The following is a 23,137-nucleotide window of genomic DNA, read 5'->3' on the forward strand; positions in this document are numbered from 1 at the left end:
GCTTAAGCCAGTGTGTATTTGAGTTGCATATATTATTCTGATACTATGTAGGAAACTATATGTTGTGATTTTACGGAAACAGATCTAACATGCAATTTGAAACAATCATTGGCATGCCAATAGGTCAGGCTTTAAAGGAATATTGTATGATAATAAGCATTACAAGTAAATAGCATAGGACTAGGTAAGTATTTGTGTGGAAGCAAAGAACTGTAGAATAATATTGGTGTAAGTTAAAAGGTCAGGTGACAGTTGCACTGTCAAGCCAGACTAAAAATTCCTTGTAGGTTAAGGACTGCCCTCTTTCCATCTGTGCTGCTGTCTGAGAAAAACAACATAAATTATCTAGTTATCTAAGACACGTTAACCCCTTGCCCGTGGCCGGAATTCCGCTCCTGTGCTGGACATTCCGATCGCGGGCATGGTCATGACGGCCCCCAGCCGTCATCAGCACACGAGCACTGTGTGCCATGACGGCTGGGGCCGTCATCAGCATGGAAGGGGTTAATAACATTCCAATGTTAATTGTGGATGGATAAATAAACCAAATGATCATAGTTGCGTGGGGGAGCAGCACGTTTTTTGTGGAACCACACAACTACTCCCCATCAAACCAAACATGTACTCCTGTCTCCCATCATGTGGGTGGAGCCATCACCCCTCTCTAGCAATGTTCACATAATTGTCTGGCGACAGCTGTGCTGTCAAACCAGACCATATAAACATACACTTGTACTATTTTTAATTCTGTGGGCAAAGCTGTACCAACGAAAGGAGTATGTTGAAGATGGATTTTCTCATGAGATAAGTTAGGGGTTGATATTAACATCCACTATTAGAAGACACACAGGTTGAGGAGTGGAGAGTGACATATGGCACTACTCTTCGAATTATCATGTAAGCATCAATTTATCAAGAAGGACATTTTGATGGACAGAGCAACATGTGTTAAAATATCACAGTGTTTAGCAGACTACAGTATTTGCATATGATTTTATTTTAATTAATGATTAAAAATTGAATGTTTTTTCTCTTAGAGTTCTAGGTTTGAAAATAGGGTTTGGAGGCATTTTTAAACTTAAGTCATTCTGGATTCTATGTAATCTTCAAACATTGATTTCTACTCATTTCTACATTGTATGGAAACTCCAATATGACCCAGGCTCAGAGTCCTTAACTAGGACAGGAGCTGTGTGGGAGCGGTCTGAAGAGACTCTCACGGCATGTGGAGCTCCTGGTGACTTGGTTGCAGCTCTCCGACGAATTGGCGCGTCATGGACTGCAGGAGAGGGAGAAAGAGGAGGCGTGTCTCCCATGTCCACTGTGGAGGCACCTGTGTTTGTTGTCAGGGGGGACAGGAGTACTGCGGAGGAGCGAGGAATGTACGAAGTCAAGGTGGATAACACTGATCAGGCCAGGCATGAAGGTTCATGAAGGCCACCATGTTCGTAGGGGATCACAGAGGGGAGGTGAGAACACCTGGGCATGGTAGGAGCGGGTTATCAGAAATAATAGGATACGCGCAAACTGCCAAAAAAGAAAGTGCAACTCCGTCTTCACAGGTCTCAGTGTTACCATGATTACCTATCAAATAAAAATAAGATACTTGACCACATCCACTTACCAGTCTTCTATAAGTAAAGAGCAAATGTTCAAAGAAAAACAGAGATTTCCTGGTTCTAGGGGAGAGAGGAGAAGAATAAAAGGAATAATTTCTCCTTATGGAAAATATATGATCTAGAAACGGAAATGATGGAAGAAGTAATTTTCAGGCTCTCCGTCCGGCCTGTGTTTACTCCCTCTTTTCAGGACAGGAAAGAGGTGGATTCTACCATCTTCCAAGAAGAAACCCTAGAATAAATGGAAGTGGAATGTTATTTAAAACGTGAGAACTGAGGAGAACACACCTACTTTTCTGCAAAGTCCAGAGCGTGAAAGTGACAAATTATCAGAAAGGTCTCAGACTAACGAAGACCTGTACTTTATTGAGCCCTGGTGTAAGGACTTTGTATGGCTGTATTTCTGTGTTTGTATCTCAAGGACAACATACCTATAAAAGAAAGAGCTACTAGAATAAAGGAATTCTTTCCAGAAGCTTAGAGAAGAAATTGTTTTTTGCATTTCCAGATTTGCTACCTTTTTTGGTGACAAAACCGTACTTGGAGAATAATGTGTTGCTAGAGTATATTACACTCTTGACATCCATGTTGGTATTTGATACATCTGGTCGCAAAATCAAATCAGGGCACTTGAACAAGCCATAGAGGTGAAGGAAAGGTACTGCTGGGAGTGTGTAGCTCTGGTTCAGTAGCACTAACATTAGACTGAACCTAAAATGGTGAAGCAAGGATATCTTCATTGCTTAGATGGCGCAGACCAAGGATGCCTAAGGGTGGCAGAATGAGTAGGGCTGGCAGGTGGAAGTGATATGGTCACACCATTATAAAGTCATCACTTGGCTAAGGAAGAAGTTGCTGTTCCCATCCATATAACTTTTTCTCTTCTCCAAAGGTAGAAAATTGACAGTGTGCATACATGTAACGGATTGCGTAGAATGAAGGGATACTCCCTTTTATGTTTGATTGGGGTTTTCCAAAGAAAGACAAATACATTGGTTATTCCCTTATATGATGGATTGTTTTTCATAAACTTCTTTGTAAGAGTCTTCTAAGAACGTTTAATGTCCTCGCCAGTGCAAATCATATTGCTAGTCATTCCATGAATAACTGATAGCCACCAGGCCGGGCACTCACTCACCTTTTGGCTTTTTGCATACTTATTGGACATGAATCCTCATCTGACAGACTTTTGTTATTGCTAACCGCTGTACTCTCAAATATCCTGCATAGGTCCCTTATTCTCAATTATCCCTCCTGTTGTCCATCAGCCGTTGTCCATCAGCCCTCTTCCTCGGACCTCCTTATTTCGCCCTCCCTGTTTCTTCCAATGTTCTCCACACCAATTTCTGCTCTTGTATGAATATCTGGTATATGTTTTCTTCATCCGTTCTATGTAAAGAGCTCTAATATCAATTGGTGCAGTGGCAATTTTTAAAGAATCATGTGCATGCACCAAAGCTTTCTTCTGATTTTCCTGGACACTCCAAAAACAATGTACAGTTTATAGACCTCATGCATTCCACAATCCCAGGCACATTGTTGCACCATAAGGACATTGCTTTTTGGTTAAATAGGGTAGTCAAATCCCTCTCAACTTCTCCATCAATTCTGTCTCTGTAATTCTGCCTTGGTCACATTGACAATATCCTTACCTTGCACCTGTTGTGATCTCAAAAGTAGGGATAGGCTTCCATTATTGACTAATAGCATTCTTATGTTCCACCCTATAGTTTTGCAAGGTGTGGGTCAGTAGCACTGTAAGAAAGGTTATCTTGTGCAGTGGTGTCTTCTTTCCTAAGAAGAGAGTGTATAAACAGCATCAGCATCCCTGACCCCTGTAAAAGATTGTAATGTTCAGTTATGAGAGTAACACCAATGACATAGCAAGGGTCACCCGAAGACCACTTTTTATTTACACCCATGACAGTAAATACCTCTAAGGAAGTCAAAGGAAAGAAGGAGATTGTGGACGTCTTACCCTTCAGGAAGATCAGCACAATACAGATTCCTTCTTATTAGAGCCTCTGTAGGTTACGTTGCTCGCTAGTTGTGGTTTACCGGAGTGAAGACGCAATCAGAAGGGTGGATCCTGTTATCTCTCCACTACACGTGACGTGGTGGTATTGATGTTTAAGGCTCCTGGAATAATGGCAAGTGGCACACTGTCAGTGGGGGTTGGGGCCCATCGCATGCCGTCACAGAGACATTAATGGTTCTAATAAAGGAGACAGTAGCACTGAAGCAGCTTGAGTTGGGATCTGTCTCTGCACCAAGCCCAAGTTCTTTACTAAGGAAGTCATTGAAATGTGGTAAAGTTGAACAATTTGGTCGCCCATATAGAAGGGCATTCGCATAATTGGTGCTTAGTACTTTGTGGGCGCCTCCTCTCCTGGTAAGAAGTCAAGTCAAGTCAGGAATTTGTATAGCGCGCTACTCACCCAGAGGGTCTCAAGGCGCTTAAGGGAGAGGGGTACATTACTGATCGAACAGCCAGGTTTTGAGTTGCTTTCTGAAGGAGAGATGGTTCTGTGTGAGACGGAGGTGGGTGGGGAGTGAGTTCCATGTCTTGGCCGCCAAGTAGGAGAAGGATCTTCCTCCCATGGTGACTCTTCAGATGCGTGGAATCGCGGCGAGGGCTTGGTTGGACGATTGTAGTTGGCGGGTGGGGTTGTAAAAGGTCAGGCGAGTGTTGAGGTATCTGGGTCCTAGGTCGTGGAGGGCCTTGTGTGCGTGGGTGAGGAGACGGAACGTGATTCTCTTGTTGACGAGGAGCCAGTGCAGGTCTCTCAGGTGACCGGATATGTGGGTGTGGCAAGGTAAGTCAAGGATGAGTCGGGCGGAGTCGTTTTGAATGCGTTGAAGTCTTTTCTGCAATTTGGCTGTGGTTCCGGCTTAGAGGGTGTTTCCGTAGTCTAGTCGGCTGGTTACAAGTGCTTGGGTGACCGTCTTCCTTGTTTCGGTCGGGATCCATCGGAAGATCTTTCGGAGCATGCGTAGGATGTTAAAATATGAAGATGAGACGGCGTTGACTTGTCTGGTCATCGAGAGGGAGGAGTCTAGGATGAATCCCAGGTTGCGAGCATGGTCCGTTGGTTTGGGTGCGCTGCCTAGGGCCTAGGACCACCATGAGTCGTCCCAGGCAGAGGGGGATGATCCTAGGATGAGGACTTCCGTCTTGTCGGAGTTCAGTTTTAGGCGGCTGTTCTTCATCCATTCGGCTACGTCTTTCATCCCTTCGTGTAGGTTGATTTTGGCGGTGGTTGGGTCTTTGGTGAGGGAGAGGATCAGCTGGGTGTCGTCTGCGTAGGAGATGATGTTGAGGTTGTGTTGGCGTGCGATGGATGCGAGGGGACTCATGTAGACGTTGAAGAAGGTGGGGCTGAGCGATGATCCTTGTGGAACGCCGCGTATGACTTCGGTGGCCTCTGATTTGAAAGGGGTGAGGCGGACTCTCTGGGTTCTTCCGGCTAGGAAAGAGATGATCCAATCCAATGCCTTATCTTGTATCCCGACGTTCCTGAGGCGTTGTACAAGTGTGCCGTGGCAGACCGTGTCGAACGCTGCGGAGAGGTCCAGTCGGATGAGGGCCGCAGTTTCCCCGTTGTCGAGCAGTTTCCGGATGTCGTCTGTGGCTGCGATGAGGGCGGTCTCAGTGCTGTGGTTGGCTCGGAAGCCGGACTGTGAGGGGTCGAGGGAACTGTTAGACTCAAGGAAGGCGGCGAGCTGACTGTTGACGGTCTTCTCTATGACTTTGGCGGGGAACGGGCGGAGCGAGATGGGGCGGTAGTTCTTAACGTCGGTGGGGTCTGCTGTAGGTTTCTTCAGGAGGGCGCTGAGCTCGGCATGTTTCCAGCTTTCTGGGAAGATAGCGGCGTTGAAGGAGCGGTTGATGATGTCCCGGAGTTGGGGTGCGATGACGGAGTCGGCCTTGTTGAAGATGTGATGGCGGCATGGGTCGGTTGGCGATCTGGAGTGGATGGAGTTCATCAAGCGAATGGTGTCATCGGTGTTGATTGGGGTCCAGGCGCGGAGGGTAGTGGTGGGGGGCTTCGATTCAGTGGTCAGGGGAGTGGGCTGGTTGCCGAAGCTGATATGTATGTCTGCAATCTTGCTGTGGAAGAACGAGGCTAGAGAGTCGCAGAGGTCTTGAGAGGGAGTGATGTTGTTGTTGCCGGCGCTGGGATTGGTGAGCTCCTTGACAATGCTGAAGAGTTCCTTGCTGTTGTGGGCGTTGCCGTCCAGTCTATCCTTGAATGCTGATTTCTTGGTGGTGCGGATCAGCTGGTGGTATTTGCGGGTGGCGTTCTTGAGGGCGGTCATGTTGTCTGTGGTTGGGTTTCTTCGCCAGGCTTTCTCAAGGGTGCGGCAGTTCTTTTTGGAATTTGTTGAGGTCATCGTTGAACCAGGAGGCTTTTTTGCTTCCTGGCTTGTTGGGATGGTTTTTCAAGGGTGCTAGTTCGATCCACTGTGCGAGATTGATGGCTGCTTGATTTGGGTCCGTTGCTATGGCGGGAGGGTTTTGCTTCAGAGATGTGGTGAGCTGGTCGGTGGTAATTTTGTTCCAGCTTCTGCGGGGAACTTGTTGCGGGTGGAGGTGGGTCGTGGTCTTTCTGAAGCTGAAGTGGACGCAGCTGTGGTCTGTCCAGTGCAGTTCCATGGCGTGATTGAAGGAGATGTGCTTGCTGGATGAGAAGATTGGGTCGAGCGTGTGTCCGGCGTAGTGGGTGGGGGTGTTCACCAGTTGTTTGAGTCCGAGATTGGCGAGGTTATCCAGCAGGGCGGTGGTGTTGTTGTCGTTGTTATTCTCCAGGTGGAAGTTGAGGTCCCCTAGGAGGATGTAGTCATCGGAGGGGAGGGCGTGTGGGCTGACAAAGTCAGCAATGTCTTTGCTGAATTGTGTGCGGGGTCCTGGGGGTCTGTAAATGAGGGTGCCTCTGAGTGTGGTCTTGGGGTCGGTGTGTATCTGGAAGTGGAGGTGTTCGGTGGCTAAGAGGGTGTCGTCGGAGTTGGTTGAGATGCGGATGGTGTTCTTGTGGACGATGGCGATGCCTCCTCCTGTTTGGTTGATGCGGTCTCTTCGGATGATCTTGTATCCGTCCGGGATGGCTATGGCGATGTCGGGTGCTGATGAGGCGTTCATCCAGGTTTCCGTGAGAAAGGCGACGTCCGGCGAAGTGGTGTCAAGTAGGTTCCATAGTTCAATGGCGTGTCTGTGGACCGAGCGGGTGTTGAGCAGGATGCACTTCAGGTAGTTGTTATTGGAGCTCTGTTTGGCGTTTGTGGTTGTAGTGTGGGTCCTGATGCAGCAGTACTTGCCGGATTGGCAGGTGAAGGGTCCATGGGTACGTCCTGGGGCGGCTTGGTGGCAGTCGTGGAGGCGGCTGGTGTTGAGTGCAGTGAGGGTTGCGGCGTCGTAAGTTTGGCGGGAGGGATGGCCTTTGCGGGATCCAGGGGTTCTGGCGCTGGGCGCGTTACAGGCGCGGACGGGCGTAGACGGGCTTTCCTTTGGCGCACCTGCTGCGCGTGAACGCTGCGCATTTGCCACTCTGCCATAAGTGGAGAGTGGAGGGGGCGGGGCAAGGGAGGAGCAGCTGGGAGGCGGGAGCGGGGTGGCGAGTGGGGAGAGGAGGAGCGGTGATGCAGGAAGGAACGGGGTTGGGCTGAGCAGCGGCAGGGAGCGGGGTGGAGGGGCACAGGGCACAACAAATGGAATCCAGAAACAAAACCGAAACCAGAGAGGCACAGCGGGCAGCGGTGGCGGCAGCAATCAGGGGGCACAACAATTTGAATGCAGAGCAAAAACGAAACAGGCACAACAATTTAAATACAGGGCAAAAATGAAAACAAAATACTGCACAAGACCAGATCCTTGGCGAGCTCAGGGGCACAGCAGCTCAGGGGCACAGCGGGCAGCGGTGGCGGCAGCAATCGGGGGTCAGGCACGAGGCGGGTGGAGCGACCGGCTCTGACCAGGTCAGGTCGAGTCAGGGAAGGGATTTCATGATGTTGAATGAAAATATTGTGACGGAATTAGGGAACTGAATCCTTTGACATGTAGCACAAAAGTTCATGTCCCTCAGTTACACTGAAGACAAATATATCTGGGGTTTTCAGATCTGTCTAGTTTTTTGCACTATCTTGTATTTGGTAAAGCTATAAAACTTTGTAAGACTAACCTGTGTTCCGCAGTCCTCTGGCCAGCATTGTAACAACAGTGGAGATTAACGTCACCAACCAGCACCCAAAACACTTATGACATGCACAATATGGGTCATAAATGGCTGTCATCAGACACCCAGCTGCAATACCCATTCAACAATATCCACCAGACAACACCTTTGCAGTTGCACTCATTATTTGACTTTCTCAAATGGAGCACACTAGACAGAACTCCTACATACTCATGCCCACTTCAGGCCCCACAGCAATAACATTTGCAAAGTGCTACCAAGTGATCTTCACTTCACTGTCACCTCCTCAACATATGTGTTAGAATCATTCAGAAAAGTTATCTGAACCATATCACATCCTCAATTGCACAACATAGCAATAAAGTAATATAATTGGCAACTAGTGCCTAGGCATTAACAGCTAGATTCATCAAGCTTAATTGCGCTCGCAAAGGGCCAGATTCTGAGAATCCGGCCCTTTGCGAGTGCAATTTTTGCATTTGGGATTCATCATTCCAAATGCAAAATTCGCTAATAAAGAATTCGCAAATTTGCGAGGAATTGCATTTAAGGACTCTCTATTTGAGATTCCTTAAATGCAATTTATGAGCCATTTTGAAATTGCGAAATCGCAATTTAGGACCACTATTTACCACGAAGTCAAACCTCGTGGTAAATAGCTAAAACTTAGAAAAATGCATTTAAATGCATTTTTCTAAGTTGCATGTTACACACACACATCAGTGTAAATTCACATTTCAGGGGTGCTACAGGGTGTCCTTTGGACACCCCTGCACCCTTGAAATCGCATCCTTATTTGCGATTAGCAAATTGCTAATCGCAAATAAGGAATAACTCCCCATTCATTCATGGGCCTTTAGGCCCATAGGAATGAATGGGGAGTTATTCCTTATTTGCGATTAGCAATTTGCTAATCGCAAATAAGGAATATGTAGGAATCGCAATTTATTTAGCAATCCCGTTTTGCAAGTCCTTAATAGCGATTCCTTATGAATCGCTATTAAAGACTCGCAAAACGGCCCTTTCATGAATCTAGCTGTAAGCCCCCTGCAAACGTACCACCCAGGTCAACAACAGCCACAAAACAACTATAAAATGTTTTGATGCATGCTTGCATTCACCAAACATACTATAATATCTTGTTTTGGATTAAAATCATTTTACTTTCACATGAGACAACTGAAACCTAACTATCATACACACCAGATCGATTGAAATTCAGAACTGTATGTAAAGGGCACCCAGATCATGACAGCGCCACAGTGGTATGATAATGGTGGTAGGTGCAATGTACATGTAGATCATATTCAGGAAGGGGGAATAAACAATACTTGAACAAGATCCATTAAAGAGAGTAACTTGTATTACTTTCGCATGTCCTTGCTCCATTTGTCCTCTCTTGATGTTTTCATTTTACCCTGATATGGATTTTCATTCCCACATCTCATGCATTTTTAAGAGAATGAAATATGGACATGTTTCATTTTTTGTACCAGACCTTCAAATGTAAAAATGTACCACCCTCAGGCGATTCTTCGGGTGTTCATGATGAATTTAGATTTTTAACCTAACGCAAAAATTGTTTCCCCAAAGGTCTCAGCCCCAGCATGTTGCACCTAAGAGCTGTAATGGTACGGATGGGTAAAAAACTGATGCATATTTTAGTATAGTTGGAGTTCTTTAATCCACAGTATTATAACGTGAATCAAGTATTTATCCATGTATTAGTGAGAGGCCAGTAACGTTTTGCACATATCTATGGTGATCTTGCTGATAATATTTTAAAACAGCTAATTTTGTAGATTATTTGAAGGTACCACATTATTAAACAAGCAAAATAAAAGGAAGCAAAAAAAAATATTTTCGGTGATATGCTTTAGAACTAAACACTTGCACAAGTTACTATGTTCTTCCCAAGTTTTTCTGTGTTGTGTTTAGCCACATTCGTGCACAGTGCTGTCAAAAACAGTAACTCAAGGGTTCTTTCTGCTGTCCTATGGGCAAGAGACTTAGGCACACTTCCCTATATGATGGTGAGGTGCTTGTTGGGCTTTTTGCATTACTTCTGAATTATGGTAATTCCGTGGAAATTCTTTTATGTGTATGGCTGATGGCTTGTCGTCTTACTTTGAGACCACTGGCTGCTGATGCTGCTGCTGTAGTTCTTCTATGTCTTTTGCTATGAGCTAGCACTGTATTTCCATTGCACAATCTATTCAGTAGTCACTTGGTAGTTCCTTCTCTATTACCTTGGGCATGTGTGTACTAGCACTCTTCTGTACTCTGTTGTTCTGCACCTGCCTCCTGATAGCGAAACCTCTGGGTCTATAGCTGTACCCAACTACCTTTTGAATTAGATTTCCTGTGCCACTGTGTGACAGAGTGGTGGGTGTGTGTGTCTCTGTGTGCATTTTGATACTTTATTTTATTTATACATTCTTATAAAACACATTGTCCTCAACATTAAAACTTTTTATATTGGCAGTATTGTTATACATGAAAAAATAAACATACAGTGACCGTATATATTCAGACTCACTGCTACTACTTACAGAATCAGTAAAATCTTGCATATTAAACCACTCACTTGGTACATGACTGGTATTTCATTTGCAAATAATCGTGGCGGAAGGACATAAGATTATGTGTGTTGCATGCGTGAAGTAAGATCTTAAATTGTAGGTTTCATGTTTTTTTGAATTTCATGTTTTGAGCATGTGTCTCTCCTTAGACCCTCTACACCCGTCAACCTTAACTCTATTTGTTTTTGGGCAATATTTGTTCTATGCATACACATTTGTATTGCTGGTGCATTGCATGGTGCTTAATGCTAGTTAACCTAGAAGAATGGATAGCTAACTAATTTGACGGATATTTGATGTGCTCCTTTTCATGTTCAGATTGCAAGGTGTTTGACACCGCTGTGAAATGATTTGCTGATTTGAAAATAAAATTCGATTTGCAAGCCCTGATTCCGATCTCCCTCAACTTTTTCTCAATGATCTTCCGTCACACCATAAGAGGCCTCCGCTTTAATCCTGCCTGCTGAGTTGGGAAACTGCCGAAGCGATGACTTCCACTGGCCCTGTTATTCCGCAACCCTTTCCTTCAGGTCCAAGTGTTTCACTAGGCTCCTCTTTGGGGCAAATAAATACACCTTGTAATTTTAACACACTGAACTTGTCCTCGTGTCTGTCAAATTCACCAACATGAATTCCTACTAGCTTACAGATAAGTTTGCATATGTTTGCATAATTTAAACTATAAAAGGCATCAACGCCTAATATCGTGTATTCTCTTCCCAAGGTAAGCATGGTGAAAGACAAAGACCTGTCGTGGAGGCCCACTTTCATTGTGAAACCAGACGGTGGAAGTCAAGGCGATGGAATCTACCTCATTAAAGATCCAGCGGACATCAGGATGATGGGAAGCATCCAGAGCAGACCATCCGTGGTCCAGGAATATATCAGCAAGCCACTGCTCATTGACAAGCTGAAATTTGACATACGTCTTTATGTCTTATTGAAGTCTTTAGAGCCACTCGAAATCTACATAGCCAAAGATGGACTCTCTAGGTTTTGCACAGAGCCATATCAAGAGCCGAACCACAAAAATCTACACCACGTATTTATGCACTTAACCAACTATTCCCTTAACGTCCACAGCGGGAACTTCATCCACTCCGACAATGCCCACACTGGCAGCAAGAGGACTCTCTCCAGCATTCTTTACCGACTCTCTTCAAAAGGGGTAGACATCAAGAAAGTATGGTCAGATATCATTTCACTGGTAATCAAGACTGTTATTGCACTGATTCCTGAACTCAAGGTTTACTACCAGTCTGATATCCCACCAGGAAAACCTGGGCCAACATGCTTCCAAGTAAGTCTGCTTTCTTTGTCTGTGAATTGTTTAACAGCGTGACATGACATATGATGCTTGTTTGTAATTTTCTTGTTTTCTTGTAGGTATTGCTCAATGTGTTCTCAATTGAATCAACACAGTTATTGGGATTGTGGGCTTCAGTGCTACACTGACGATTAGCCACATTGCAACATTTGAATCACGCAATTCTATCAGCACATATTAATACACGTCGCAGTAAGGTCGGGCGGATGGATCTATTCATCACATTGTGCCTGTTGTGAAAGGGGATAGAACAATGGACATAGTTGTTCTGATATGAGATAAATACATGGCATTGAGTACCTTCTGATGTATGTATTAGTAGTTTATTAGAAGAATGAAGCATGGGTCACTTAATAGTAAAGTCCACATTTGTAAAGCGCACAATCACCCGTGAGGGTCTCTAGGCGCTGGGGGCCGTCGGGAAGATTAAGCGAGCTATTGCCCAGAGTCACATGGTGCTAAGCTAATCTACCGCTGGAGCCGGGGATCGGACCGTGATCCCCAGATTCCAGCGTCAGTCGCCCTGGCCGCGGCGCCACACCTCTTCACATTATAAATCATAAAAGTAGCGCTATAATTACTCTTCCCTTACTGACTTTAGATTGCCGACGTCATGCTCCTACACCTTCCTCAGAAAAGTAATTTTTGTTTGTAGCATTTTCTCACTGCACTAGTAGTTCAGTGGACTCTTTTTTCTTCTTTTTACATTACTTACTAACTTTGTAGAAGTACACTTCTCTTTGAGGGACCCACTGGCCTGTAGATTATGGTCACAGAACACCATGGGAATGTGTTCCTCCACTAGAGGCTTTCCATTAGCAATATTATTTAATGAACTATAAAGTATGAAGGAAGCCCCTGCATCAGTAAGGTACTTACAACAAACACCATGCTGGATGACAAAAGAACAAACCGAGGTATAGGACTCGGTGAAATGCATGACTGCAAGTTAGGATCTGATAATAACGGACTATCTCTACCGAAGAAGTAGAGGGCGAGACATTGGGGCTTGGGGTTGTTTAACAGGAGACGAGGGTTGAGTAGAGTCTAAAGAACGGTGACGTAAAGACTCATTGCCTTGACCCTGAGCTTGCAAACCCAAGGTTGGCTTATTTGCATGTATTATTTTGGGAATTTCTTGTATTCTGTGAGAAGGGGCTCTATGGTTATGCATCCTTGAAAGTTTTCATTTTTATTACTTGTATCACTGATGTGGCAGCAACATCGGATATCAGGTTTGTTTAGAAGATCTGATTGTCCTGTAGCTGTGAACTAGTGTAAGGTTGCAACTCATCTTATGTGGGATGTTGTTGCTGAGTTTAGGACTTGCATTATTGCAAGAAGATCCCACTATTTTCATCTGTACCTATTTGATCTTTAGCTTCTCTTGAGAGATTAGGTTGAAAGCTTGAGATTGTAGGACTTTTTGCACAATATAATAAAAGAAGAAAACATGGTATTTGTTTTAGAGACCTGCAGTGATAACACTTTATGTTGAGTTTAGAATGTGCTTCTTCTCCACAAAAATCATTTGGACTGGACTCCAATTTGGTGTAGTGACAGAATGAGGTAGAATTGTGTTCCATTGGATGTGAATGAATGATGTAAGTGGGTGAGAGTGGTGCGTTAGAACACTCTGCACACATCTTTTGGGAGGACCTGGCCTGGCAGTTCCGGGTGGACTGTTCCAATGAGGAGTAGGGTCAAGTAGGATTGGCATACGGCTGCGTCCAAAGTGAGGTGGCATGGCGAGCAAAAGAACGATGGGTTGGTATGCTACCCCGAGCGATCGCCAGTGGGTAGACAAATTTCAAGCCTTCTTCCCAATGCAATTAACCCAGTCATTAATGACTATTAGAAAAGAGGGACTATAGTAAGAAGTAGTGTCCGTCACGCTCGAGCTCATATTACAAGGGTTTCTGAAGAACTTTGCCATTCACATTCTTAAAGTCTTGATTTGTCATAGAACATTTTGGAGAGAAGCATTTAAGAAAGATGGGACGGTGGACTATGGAAAGGGTCATTTTGTAATTTATGAAATTACTTGGGCACACATACCATTTTGGTGATGGTTGCTTGTTCGATTATATATAAAGGAAGAGGGGCTCAATGGTTCAAGTCTCTCTGTAAGGTCTCCAAGGGTGGTGGGTATTCGTATTCTGATATCTTCGATGTTGACAATGAACACATATACTCCCCCGCACTGAAAACCCTCCAGAGCCACCATCAGTTCTGCGCAGCAGACAGTAGTCTTCGCACAGTCTCAAAGCAAATCCATTTTGACCAGTTAATTTCAAGGCAATGGACTTGTCTTAGGTGATGGGGATTTCTGAGCACTTGTGAGCATTAACTCTGGGGATCAACCAGATATGTCAGCAAGTGTCCCCATAAAATGAGACCTTGTCTTCAATCCCATCCTCCTGTGCACCCCATCACAGCCTGGTTTCCTCTGAGGAATCAGGCCAGAGGTTTTGAGGCTAAGGTGAACAGCAAGGGGGACTCTGCCAATTCCTCTTTTCAGTTGGGAACATGTCATATAGGAAGCTGATGATTTGAAAGCTGGCCCCTGTGCATTTTAACATCAGCTGGTTATGGAATTGGAATGTAGAACCAAGGTCCATGGATGCAAAGTCCGCAAAGAGATATTCCTATCAAACTGAAACCAAACCTTCTTGCAGTCCACTAAGATGAGGGTCGTGGGTCCTTCGAGGTGGGATGAATAAGGGATAGCGTTTTAACCCTTTCCCTGCTCATTCTGTCATGTGCACACTAGCACCAAATCCCTCTGCTGTAAACAGCAGAGGGATTTCCATTTTTTCCCTCAGGGGGTGGGGAAACCCTCCTGAGGGATTTTCTTTTCCAGTGAAATGACAATTAGTGTGCACGACTCGCTGACAACTTTTCACTGAAACCGAAACTGTAACAAGCCGATCTGGAGCAGGGATCCACCCACTGGGCGCCAGGGAGGAGGTGTGGTCCCTTGGACAAGGGTCTTTGCGACCCCGATATTTAAAAGGGCATATTCAGTCTTTCTACCTCCCCGGTGGGCAGTAGCCCCCAACCCCCACCCTCTCCTCCCCGGGGGGAGCAGAAAGCACATTAGACACCACGGATTCTTTTTCTGTTTTATAGTTCAGGGTTGGGGACTGCCCTGAATGGGCATGCCAATACCCCCACACCAAAAAAATGGCCACAGTCTTTCTGTCCCCCATGGGAAAGCCCACAAGGCACCAGGGAGTATATTTCTACTATACACAGGGGAGAGGGCTGCCCAGAATCGGCATGCCAATGTCCCCACCCCCAAACCAATTAGCCACAATTGTTCTGTCCCAACAAAGGAGGGAGAGGCAGAAATCCCACTAGGCATCAGGGACTTTGTTTTGTTTTTTATACGTAGGGTGGGGGCTGCCCAGAATGAGCATGCCCATGGCTCCACCCCTCAAACACAAATGGGACAGTCTTTCTGCCCACTGGAGGGCAACTGGGGGTTATTACTCCCAATCTGCCCTCGTCTGTGCAGAAAGCCCGCTAGACAACAGGGATTTTTTTCATAAAAATGGGGTAGGGTTTGCCTACAATGAGTTTGGCCATTCCCACCACCACACATAAATGGGGACCGAAGTCTTTCTGCCTCCCCTAGGGATTAGGTGAGGCAATAGCCCCAGATCAGCCCACCGGGGGCCGAAAGCCTACTAGGCTGCAGGGACTTTTTTTTCTTTTTGAAGGGGTTGGGGGCTGCCCAGAATCTGCATGCCTCCACCCACCCATAAAAATGGGCACAGTCTTTCTGCCCCCCTCCCCCGGGGCATATGGGAGCAATAGCCCCCGATCTGCCCACCTGGGGGAGGGTGGGGGAGAAAGGCCACCAATCACCAGGGACTATTTTTTTTTCTTAGTGTAGGGCTGGCCAGAATGTTCATGCCAAGCCCCCCCCCCCCCCCCCCCTGTAAGAAAATGGCCACAGTCTTTCTGCCTCCCTTGGGGGCATATCGGGGCAATAGCCCTTGATCTTCACAAAGGTCTCTCCTCTTTCTTGCTGGGAGACTCCCCCTGGGGTCCAGTGAAGGCCTCTGCCACACCAGATCACAAAGACGCCGAGGAGCCTCAGAGCGCCATATTGGTAAAGCGCTGCAGAGGTATTATCGTCATGCTTCCTCTTTAAACAGACATTTCACTGGCCACGAGGGTCCTCTGCGACAGTGAAGGAAACCGGCATTAATTGACTGCCGTACAGCAAATTATATCGGATCCTTGCTGGGGACGATGAAGCTGTACTAGACCACAACCATCTTCATGCACAGTTAACTCCGCCCCCCATGCTGGACACGTCATCATCACCTACATTCTAATAATTCCATGATCACGTTTGCCCTGCCCACCTGAAGCAGATGTACCGTATGCCTCTGAACATGCAAATAATGTCTTTTTATAGTACACACGCATCTGTAGGGAAAGAGAAGAGAAGTGAAGTGATGGAAATGTCAGAGACTCCAAAGACAATAATGATATTATCTACTATGACACCTGTTTACTGTGAAATGCAAATCATTTGATAAAAGTGATTTAACAGTAAATTAATGGAGGCCTGTGTGCAAAAGGAGACCTAAAGGTCTCGCTCAGCTGTCCATGGTGTATTCAATCAGCTATCATTGCTTTTGAAGGACACTTGCATTATACACACTGAGGTCAAATCTCATTCAAAGCCTTCACGTTAATGTGTTTTGTAACGTTGCATGAAGCTCGGCATCTTTTTGGTCACTGGAAAATGCTAACTGAGTGCTAAACCTTAAGGAGAGTCTACAACTCAGACACCAATGGAGACAGACATCGGCCTGAACCCTATGTACCATTGACTCATTTGATAAACAATGCAGGTTTTAAGAATATAATTTCTCATCTATAGAACTTGGCCTGTTGCAATGGACCGCAGTCAATGACTGGGCCTCACCAGAGATCAAGGCAGAGTAATATCACTGGTAGCATTTCTGATGAACAATTGTCAATCTGCGCCTACGCCATCAAAAATTGTTTAGTTTAAGGGGGGATGCCAGGGTGGTGACGAGGCGGCCGACTATGCATTTATCTCGGGGGTGTTCCAGTATACACGAATTCTGCAGTAATGTGTTTCTGGAACTTGATAGAATGATACATATCAGTATCAATATCACGGCCTGACCTAGTCGTGATCCTGCTTGGAGATGTGAAGGATATTTCTGTACTCTTACGTACATACACCGCACTGGCACTGCCGCTGGCTAAAAGGTGGGTAATGTGATGGGGTGGGGCGTTCACTCCTGACTATTAGCGACTGGGTGAAGCATCTTCTATATTGCAGTACTGCGTCAATCAGGCAGCTTCAGGATGCTCATGCCGCTCAGGTCTAGGCCTAGATTAATTTGGGTCCTGTAGAGTCTCGCTGGACACGTAGTTTGTTTCCAGCCACGCCCCAAGAGCTGGCCTTACACCCACCCACCCATCCAACACTGGTGTCACCGGCCAGGTGACCTTGTCAATAAAAGGGCCCTAGTGCTCGTGACCAGCTCTCTACCCCGTATACCAGTGTCTGTGTCGTCTGTTTGTCCAACATGTGGACCAAGGGCCCAGAACATTACAGGTCCCATTGCAAGAGTGCTCGGTGCGGTGCGCTTCGAATGTCACTGTAATGGAGGCTGATGACGAAGTCATGTAATTGATGGAGAGCATGTATGGTAATGGATCTTCTCCTCCCACGCTTGTATAAAATCTGCGGAAATGCAACATGCGCTTAAGTGACAGAGTCTATGGGGATTTTCCTGCATGGTAAACACTTTATGTCCATGATAATATCATCTTTGATTTGCATTATCTGTGACGCTCACATGTCCTTTATATTGCAGTGTTGTAGCCCCTCTCATTTCTTTTTCTTTAATGTTGTTCTGTGCTGGAACGGATAAAGTTTGAAAAAAGGTAACTTCTATATTCATTGCACCCGAGATGGTCTGTCTTCTTCTACAGATGTTGCCATTTTATTTTGACCTTTTTTTTAGGTTAAAGGCTAGTAAACATAAAAGGAATACACTGCTGGAATTGATTAGATGGACCATAGTATTCTGGGGGCTCCACCAACGGTGATCTGATTGGTTTACTCCAGTTTCTATTTGAGGATCAGGGTGAGCAATAGAGGACAGCATTCTAGGTGCATCAATGTACATCTTGTCTCAGAATGACCTTGAACAGGAGCACGCGCCCATTGTAAGCAGTGTTTAGCTGTCGGAGATCACTACATTGTAGTGGTGGATTCACCCCCAAAGCTTGGTGTTGATGTTACTTATGCTGCACACCTGTCTCAATGTCTCAGACCAGAGTTGCTTACAGCAGGCTCTTGACACCCTGTGATTTACTCGAAAGAGAACCAATTGATGACTATATTAAGCCCTGGAATTAGGAGCACTGAAGAAAGCTCTGGCATGCTTCGCTGCAGGTATTACATTTGAGTGACTGAACTACTGCTGTTACCCGAACTTTACACAATGTCTCCTGTAAATTGCTGAAGCGCGGTCCTGCACATCCATTGCCAATATCCAGCCTTAATTCTCAATCTGCAGGTTTTACATTTTCCCACTTTGGTCCCTGCTATTAATTCCACAATAGAACCTGAAAGCTCCAGAACTCAGGGGTGAGAATGGCTATATTAGAAAGTAATCTCTTGAGCATTGAAAGTAATACCTGAGCTTTCCTTTTAGTGATCACTTGGCACCTCCATGTTTCTACCTGCTTGTGAGTGGGAGGTTGATCTCAGCTTGCATATGCTTTGGGTTGTTTAGATGTCTGCTCCGCCAGCATTTCATGAACTTTTCTGTGGAGTGCTCAGCAGGATGTTGCCCAGGAAGCATATTATGGAAAGGTGTGCAGTAGCTGCCTCGTGTCCATGTGTGTCAGTGAGTGATACCCAGAGGGAACCGAGGCGTTCGGGGCCTACACTTTGTCATCTAATAAACTTATCATTGTGGGTCACGAGATGGTAATAGGAACAAGCATTGGTAAATGCATTAGGTTTCGCCTATGTGATTAATGTGTTTTTTGGGGTTGTAAATTTTAGCTTGGTGACCAGTTGTGCAATATTTGTTACTGAAACTTCGTAAAAGTGTTGTGACTTGTTTTTTGAGAAAGGTAATATGTGCAATATTTTTTCTTACATACTGCATGAATTGAAATGGCTGTGTAAATTGCATTTGGGCTGCGTCAAAAAAGTGTGCAACCCCCAAGCAACATCTTTGCAAATCCGGGCCTTGTTTATGGTATGTGTTTTTTTCATGTCTGCTCTTTTTGACAAAAGGCATTGAACCAAAGCCAGGTTGCAAGGGGTTAAATGTGGATAGTATGTAAAATCACCTTGAGAGACCTTGTTACATGCAACCTGTGAACAGGGTTTTTTCCTCATGTCAGTTTCGCTGCAATGACAATAAATTCAAATATATCCTTTGCGGTATCGTATTGTGTGATAATGTGTTATTAGCAGAGTTGCTGTATAATGAATTGGCACGTTTATTTCCACTTCCTGGTCTACTATATATAAAACTAAACTAGCCAAACACAAAAAATATATAATTGAAGCTAAAACGGCATATTACTCGGGGCGCATAAAAGCTGTATCTGGTGCAAATAAGACTCTGTTTTCAGTGGTAAAAAAACTAATAACACCAGCTAGTCGAATAAATCGGGAACAAATCAAGAATTCTGTGATACACTTGCAGGCTTTATTCAATAGAAAGTTGCGAATATCTTTGCTAAATTTACCACACATAGAGCAGGCAATTATCAAGGGGAACACGTTCCAATTGGACTGCCTAATAAAATTAGTCTCTCCTCTTTTAGGTTCCATCAGAAGAACAACTTGTAAAGTCTATTGTACACATCAAATCGGGCGCGCCACAAGACCCGTGTCCCCCCAACATCATGCATATGATCCCTGCTTAAGTAGCTCAAAATCTAGGGCAAATTTTTGAGAATTTGTTTGCAAAAGGATATTTTCCCTCTTACTGGAAACAAGCCTCGATTCCCCTATTAAAAAAAGACAATTTGAACGCTCAAGACCCTACTAACTACCACGCAATATCTAGACTTCCTTTATCTGCCAAGTTGGTAGAAAAAGTAATGAACCTACAACTTTCTGAATATTTGGAGGAATATGCTTGGCTAGATGACACACAACATGGGTTTGGATAGCATCGCAGTACAGAATCAGCTCTGGTGATAGCAACAGAGGAAATACGAGGCGTACTTGATAGGTGTGGGGCAGCTGCACTGATCCTTTTGGATCTTTCTGCAGCTTTTGATACAGTCAGCCATGAGATTTTGGCTGACCGTATGCTTAGGCTAGGGATAGAAGGAACAGCCTTTGATCACTTGCTATCTTTCCTGGCAAACGACAAAATAATGTGAAGATGGGCCAGTATGCCTCCAGATCTTTCTCCTTGCCCTATTGAGTTCCCCAGATCTCAGTACTGAGCCCAACTCTGTTTAATCTTTATGTTACTCCACTTGCCTCTATTGTCAAAAAATACAGTTTCTCCCTGGCCTCATATACGATGACACCCAAATTGTGGTATCATTGGTTAACTCTTAAACCAATGTGGACGTGGATTTCAGCTCATGTATGAGTAAGGTGAGCAGCTGGATGGACTGTAACTGCCTCAAACTGAATGCCAATAAAATGGAGGTTATCATTTTCGGTAACAATCCTACCTTCTGGACATCAGACTGGTGGCCACCTGTGATTTACCCAAACCTTCCAACAAAGTTAGAAACTTAGGGTTCGTGGTAGACAAGGAACTAAAGTGTAGGGACCAAGTAAACAAAATAACTTTGTCTGCCTTCTGTTCCCTAAGGTTAATAAAAAAAATTAGAAAAATTTCTGCCCCCCGAACTACTTAAAACAGTAACAATGGCACTCATTCTTACAAGGATTGATTACTGCAACAGTCTGTTTCGCACGCTTGCAATGGGACTTGTTAAGAGGCTTCAGACATTGCAAAACACGGCAGGTCATTTCCTTTGCAAAATTCCGAAGAATGAGTCAGCCAGAGGAGCAATTAGAAAATTACACTGGCTGCCAGTCAAGCAACGATGTAGTTTCAAAGCTCTCTGTATGGCCTATAAATCTTTGCATAGACTTGGGCCAGACCATTTAAAAAAGAAACTGAAATGGTACGTCCCAGTAGGGACACTTTGATCGGGCGCCGCTAGGAACATGATTGTCCCCCCATTTAGAAAAGCCACCTGGGGTGGAAAGAGCTTTTTTAGGGCCACTGTCATCCTCTGGAACAGTCTCCCACTAACATTAACAAGCATTTGCAATGCAATAGGTCTCGCATTTGCGAGAGTTTAAGCAATTGGCACTGTAAATGACAATGTCTTTTATTTATATGTTTATATAATTAATCATAAATAAAAGGCATTGTCATGTACAATGCCAATAGCTCAAACTCTTATAAATGGGAGACCTATTAAAAGAAGCGGCCGCCATTGTCCCGGGCTGCTTAGAAAGTGAAATGCGCGCATGATGCACTGAATGTTGCAGGAAAACATGTTGTGCCTGCAGTAGGAGAAACTATTTTAAAAAATTTGGCTTACAGACTAAACAAGCATTGGCACAGCCAATAGGTCTCGCATTTGGGACCTTATAAGTGTTTAGTTATCCAGCACAATATCCTTGGTGCAACATCAACTGTTGCATGGCTAAACACTTATGAGGTCCCAAAGGCGAGACCCATTGGCTATGCCAATGCTTGTTTTTCTTTTGATACCTAGAAGGTAAAGCAAAGATGTCGCACTAACGGTCCTTCTGCAGTAATCTTGATCCTATTAGGTATTTTGTACAGCAGGCCGACTGTTGTATTAACACAGGATGTTCAAAAGGATGTTGGTATCTAGGCCATGCAACTAATGTAAAACACTTTATTTTTGTTATTTTATATAGCATGAACTTCACCCGAGGGCAATAGAGCATCTGGTGCCCCTTCCTCCTGCCCTGCACCCACCCTCATTTTGCTTAAAACAAAGTGCTATGATGCGGGTAATGCGACTGCGTCATGGCACATTTTTTCACGGTCACGCTCTCCACTAGTTCACTACCCCTAACCGCCTTCTCCTTCACCACCCCAACCCAACTCACAACGCCAATAGATCGTCCATAGGTGAAGCATATTGGCTTTGCCAGTGCTTGTTATGTTAATTCTTGCTGCCAGTTAAATCATGCTGTGCCCCACAGTTGCTCTGATATTGTAATCTTAAATTTTTCTCGGTGGTAGGTCCGGGCAAAATTTCCATTGCGCCCGAATAATCTTGCATAATTTTAGTACTTATTTTTTGCGTGTGTTTCAGGAACTTCCTGAAATTATGCTGTTATGCCACATTGAGTAATTACTTCCAAAATGGACACGTGGAATTATTTCACCATAAAGTATAGTACCAAAAGCCTGTTTTGCATTTCAAACAATAACGCTTAATTTCGCATTATTTACCTAAAAGTGTGCGTAAACATGCAAATGGTGCACATTTTACACACCCCTATTTCAGTGGCATGTCCAGGTTCTCGGTGCTATGGACAAGCATATAGTCCGACATCATTTTTAGGTCTCGCTGGCGTTGCAGCGCGAAGCGCTGCCGCCAACAAGACTTATAGTCACCTTCCTCCCTGCCAAGGGAGTCAGAGCTGTGAACGAGCAGCTCCAAACCTGGGCACGAGCCGACTCAGGCCCGTGAATGCGCGGGAACGCCAACGTGCACCTTCACAGCGTCACGCGTCTCTTCTGAGGCGCGCTCCAGGCCGACTTGCGTGTGCGTGCTCCAGCGTTTCTGTGGCCGGAGGTAGACGGCATGTGGCAAGTGAGGGCTGGGGGGGATTTGTTTGCTTGTTTTTAATCTCATTTGCTAGGCTTTCCCCAGGGCCAGGCCTTCTTTGTCGTTTCACTGACAGTCCCTACTTATCTGCTTGGCCTTCCACAGGCCTGGCATCACCGCCCCCCACCCACTGTCACTCCTACGGTGGCCGACGCAGGCCCTCTCATTGTGCGATGGCTTCCCAATCAGCCCGGCCTGTCGACCAGGGCGATGATGAATTAGTGGTCGGAGTTAAGAGAGAGGAGAGCACCAGATCTGGCCTCCGATAGCCGACCGGGGACAGCTACCGTTTGCGGGTGACATCGCCGCAACCTTAATAACCTTAATATCCACATGTCACCTTCTGACAAAGAGCCCGGGGCCCACGAACACCAGCGGTGCCCGAAAGTCGGTCTGCGACAATAGAAGCCGTATTTTCTTAAGGAGTTTCATCTCGTGTCACAATGGAGCGAAAGTAATTGCGGGACATTACTATCTCTTGGGCCTCTTCTTTTGCTGACTTTATCTCTCTTAAATCGCGAGCTAAGTAGGTTATTT

The 23,137-nt window shown here is 45.2% G+C and overlaps 1 protein-coding gene across 2 annotated transcripts in view; it reads left to right on the forward strand.

Moving 5' to 3' along the window:
• The window catches only part of TTLL11 (tubulin tyrosine ligase like 11), a 623,794-nt gene that overhangs the window by 237,417 nt on the left and 363,240 nt on the right, over positions 1-23,137 (forward strand). The window contains exon 4 of one of the 2 annotated variants that reach the window (XM_078641848.1): positions 11,117-11,692. In XM_078641848.1, coding sequence (XP_078497974.1) covers positions 11,117-11,692 — 576 coding nt within the window. Of the gene's footprint in view, positions 1-11,116; positions 11,693-23,137 lie in introns of those variants that run through there. The other variant, XM_078641849.1, reaches the window with a different exon arrangement.

This window comes from Lissotriton helveticus, chromosome 5_1 (genome assembly GCF_964261635.1).
Source record: "Lissotriton helveticus chromosome 5_1, aLisHel1.1, whole genome shotgun sequence".
In the NCBI taxonomy this organism is placed as follows: Eukaryota; Metazoa; Chordata; class Amphibia; order Caudata; family Salamandridae; genus Lissotriton; species Lissotriton helveticus.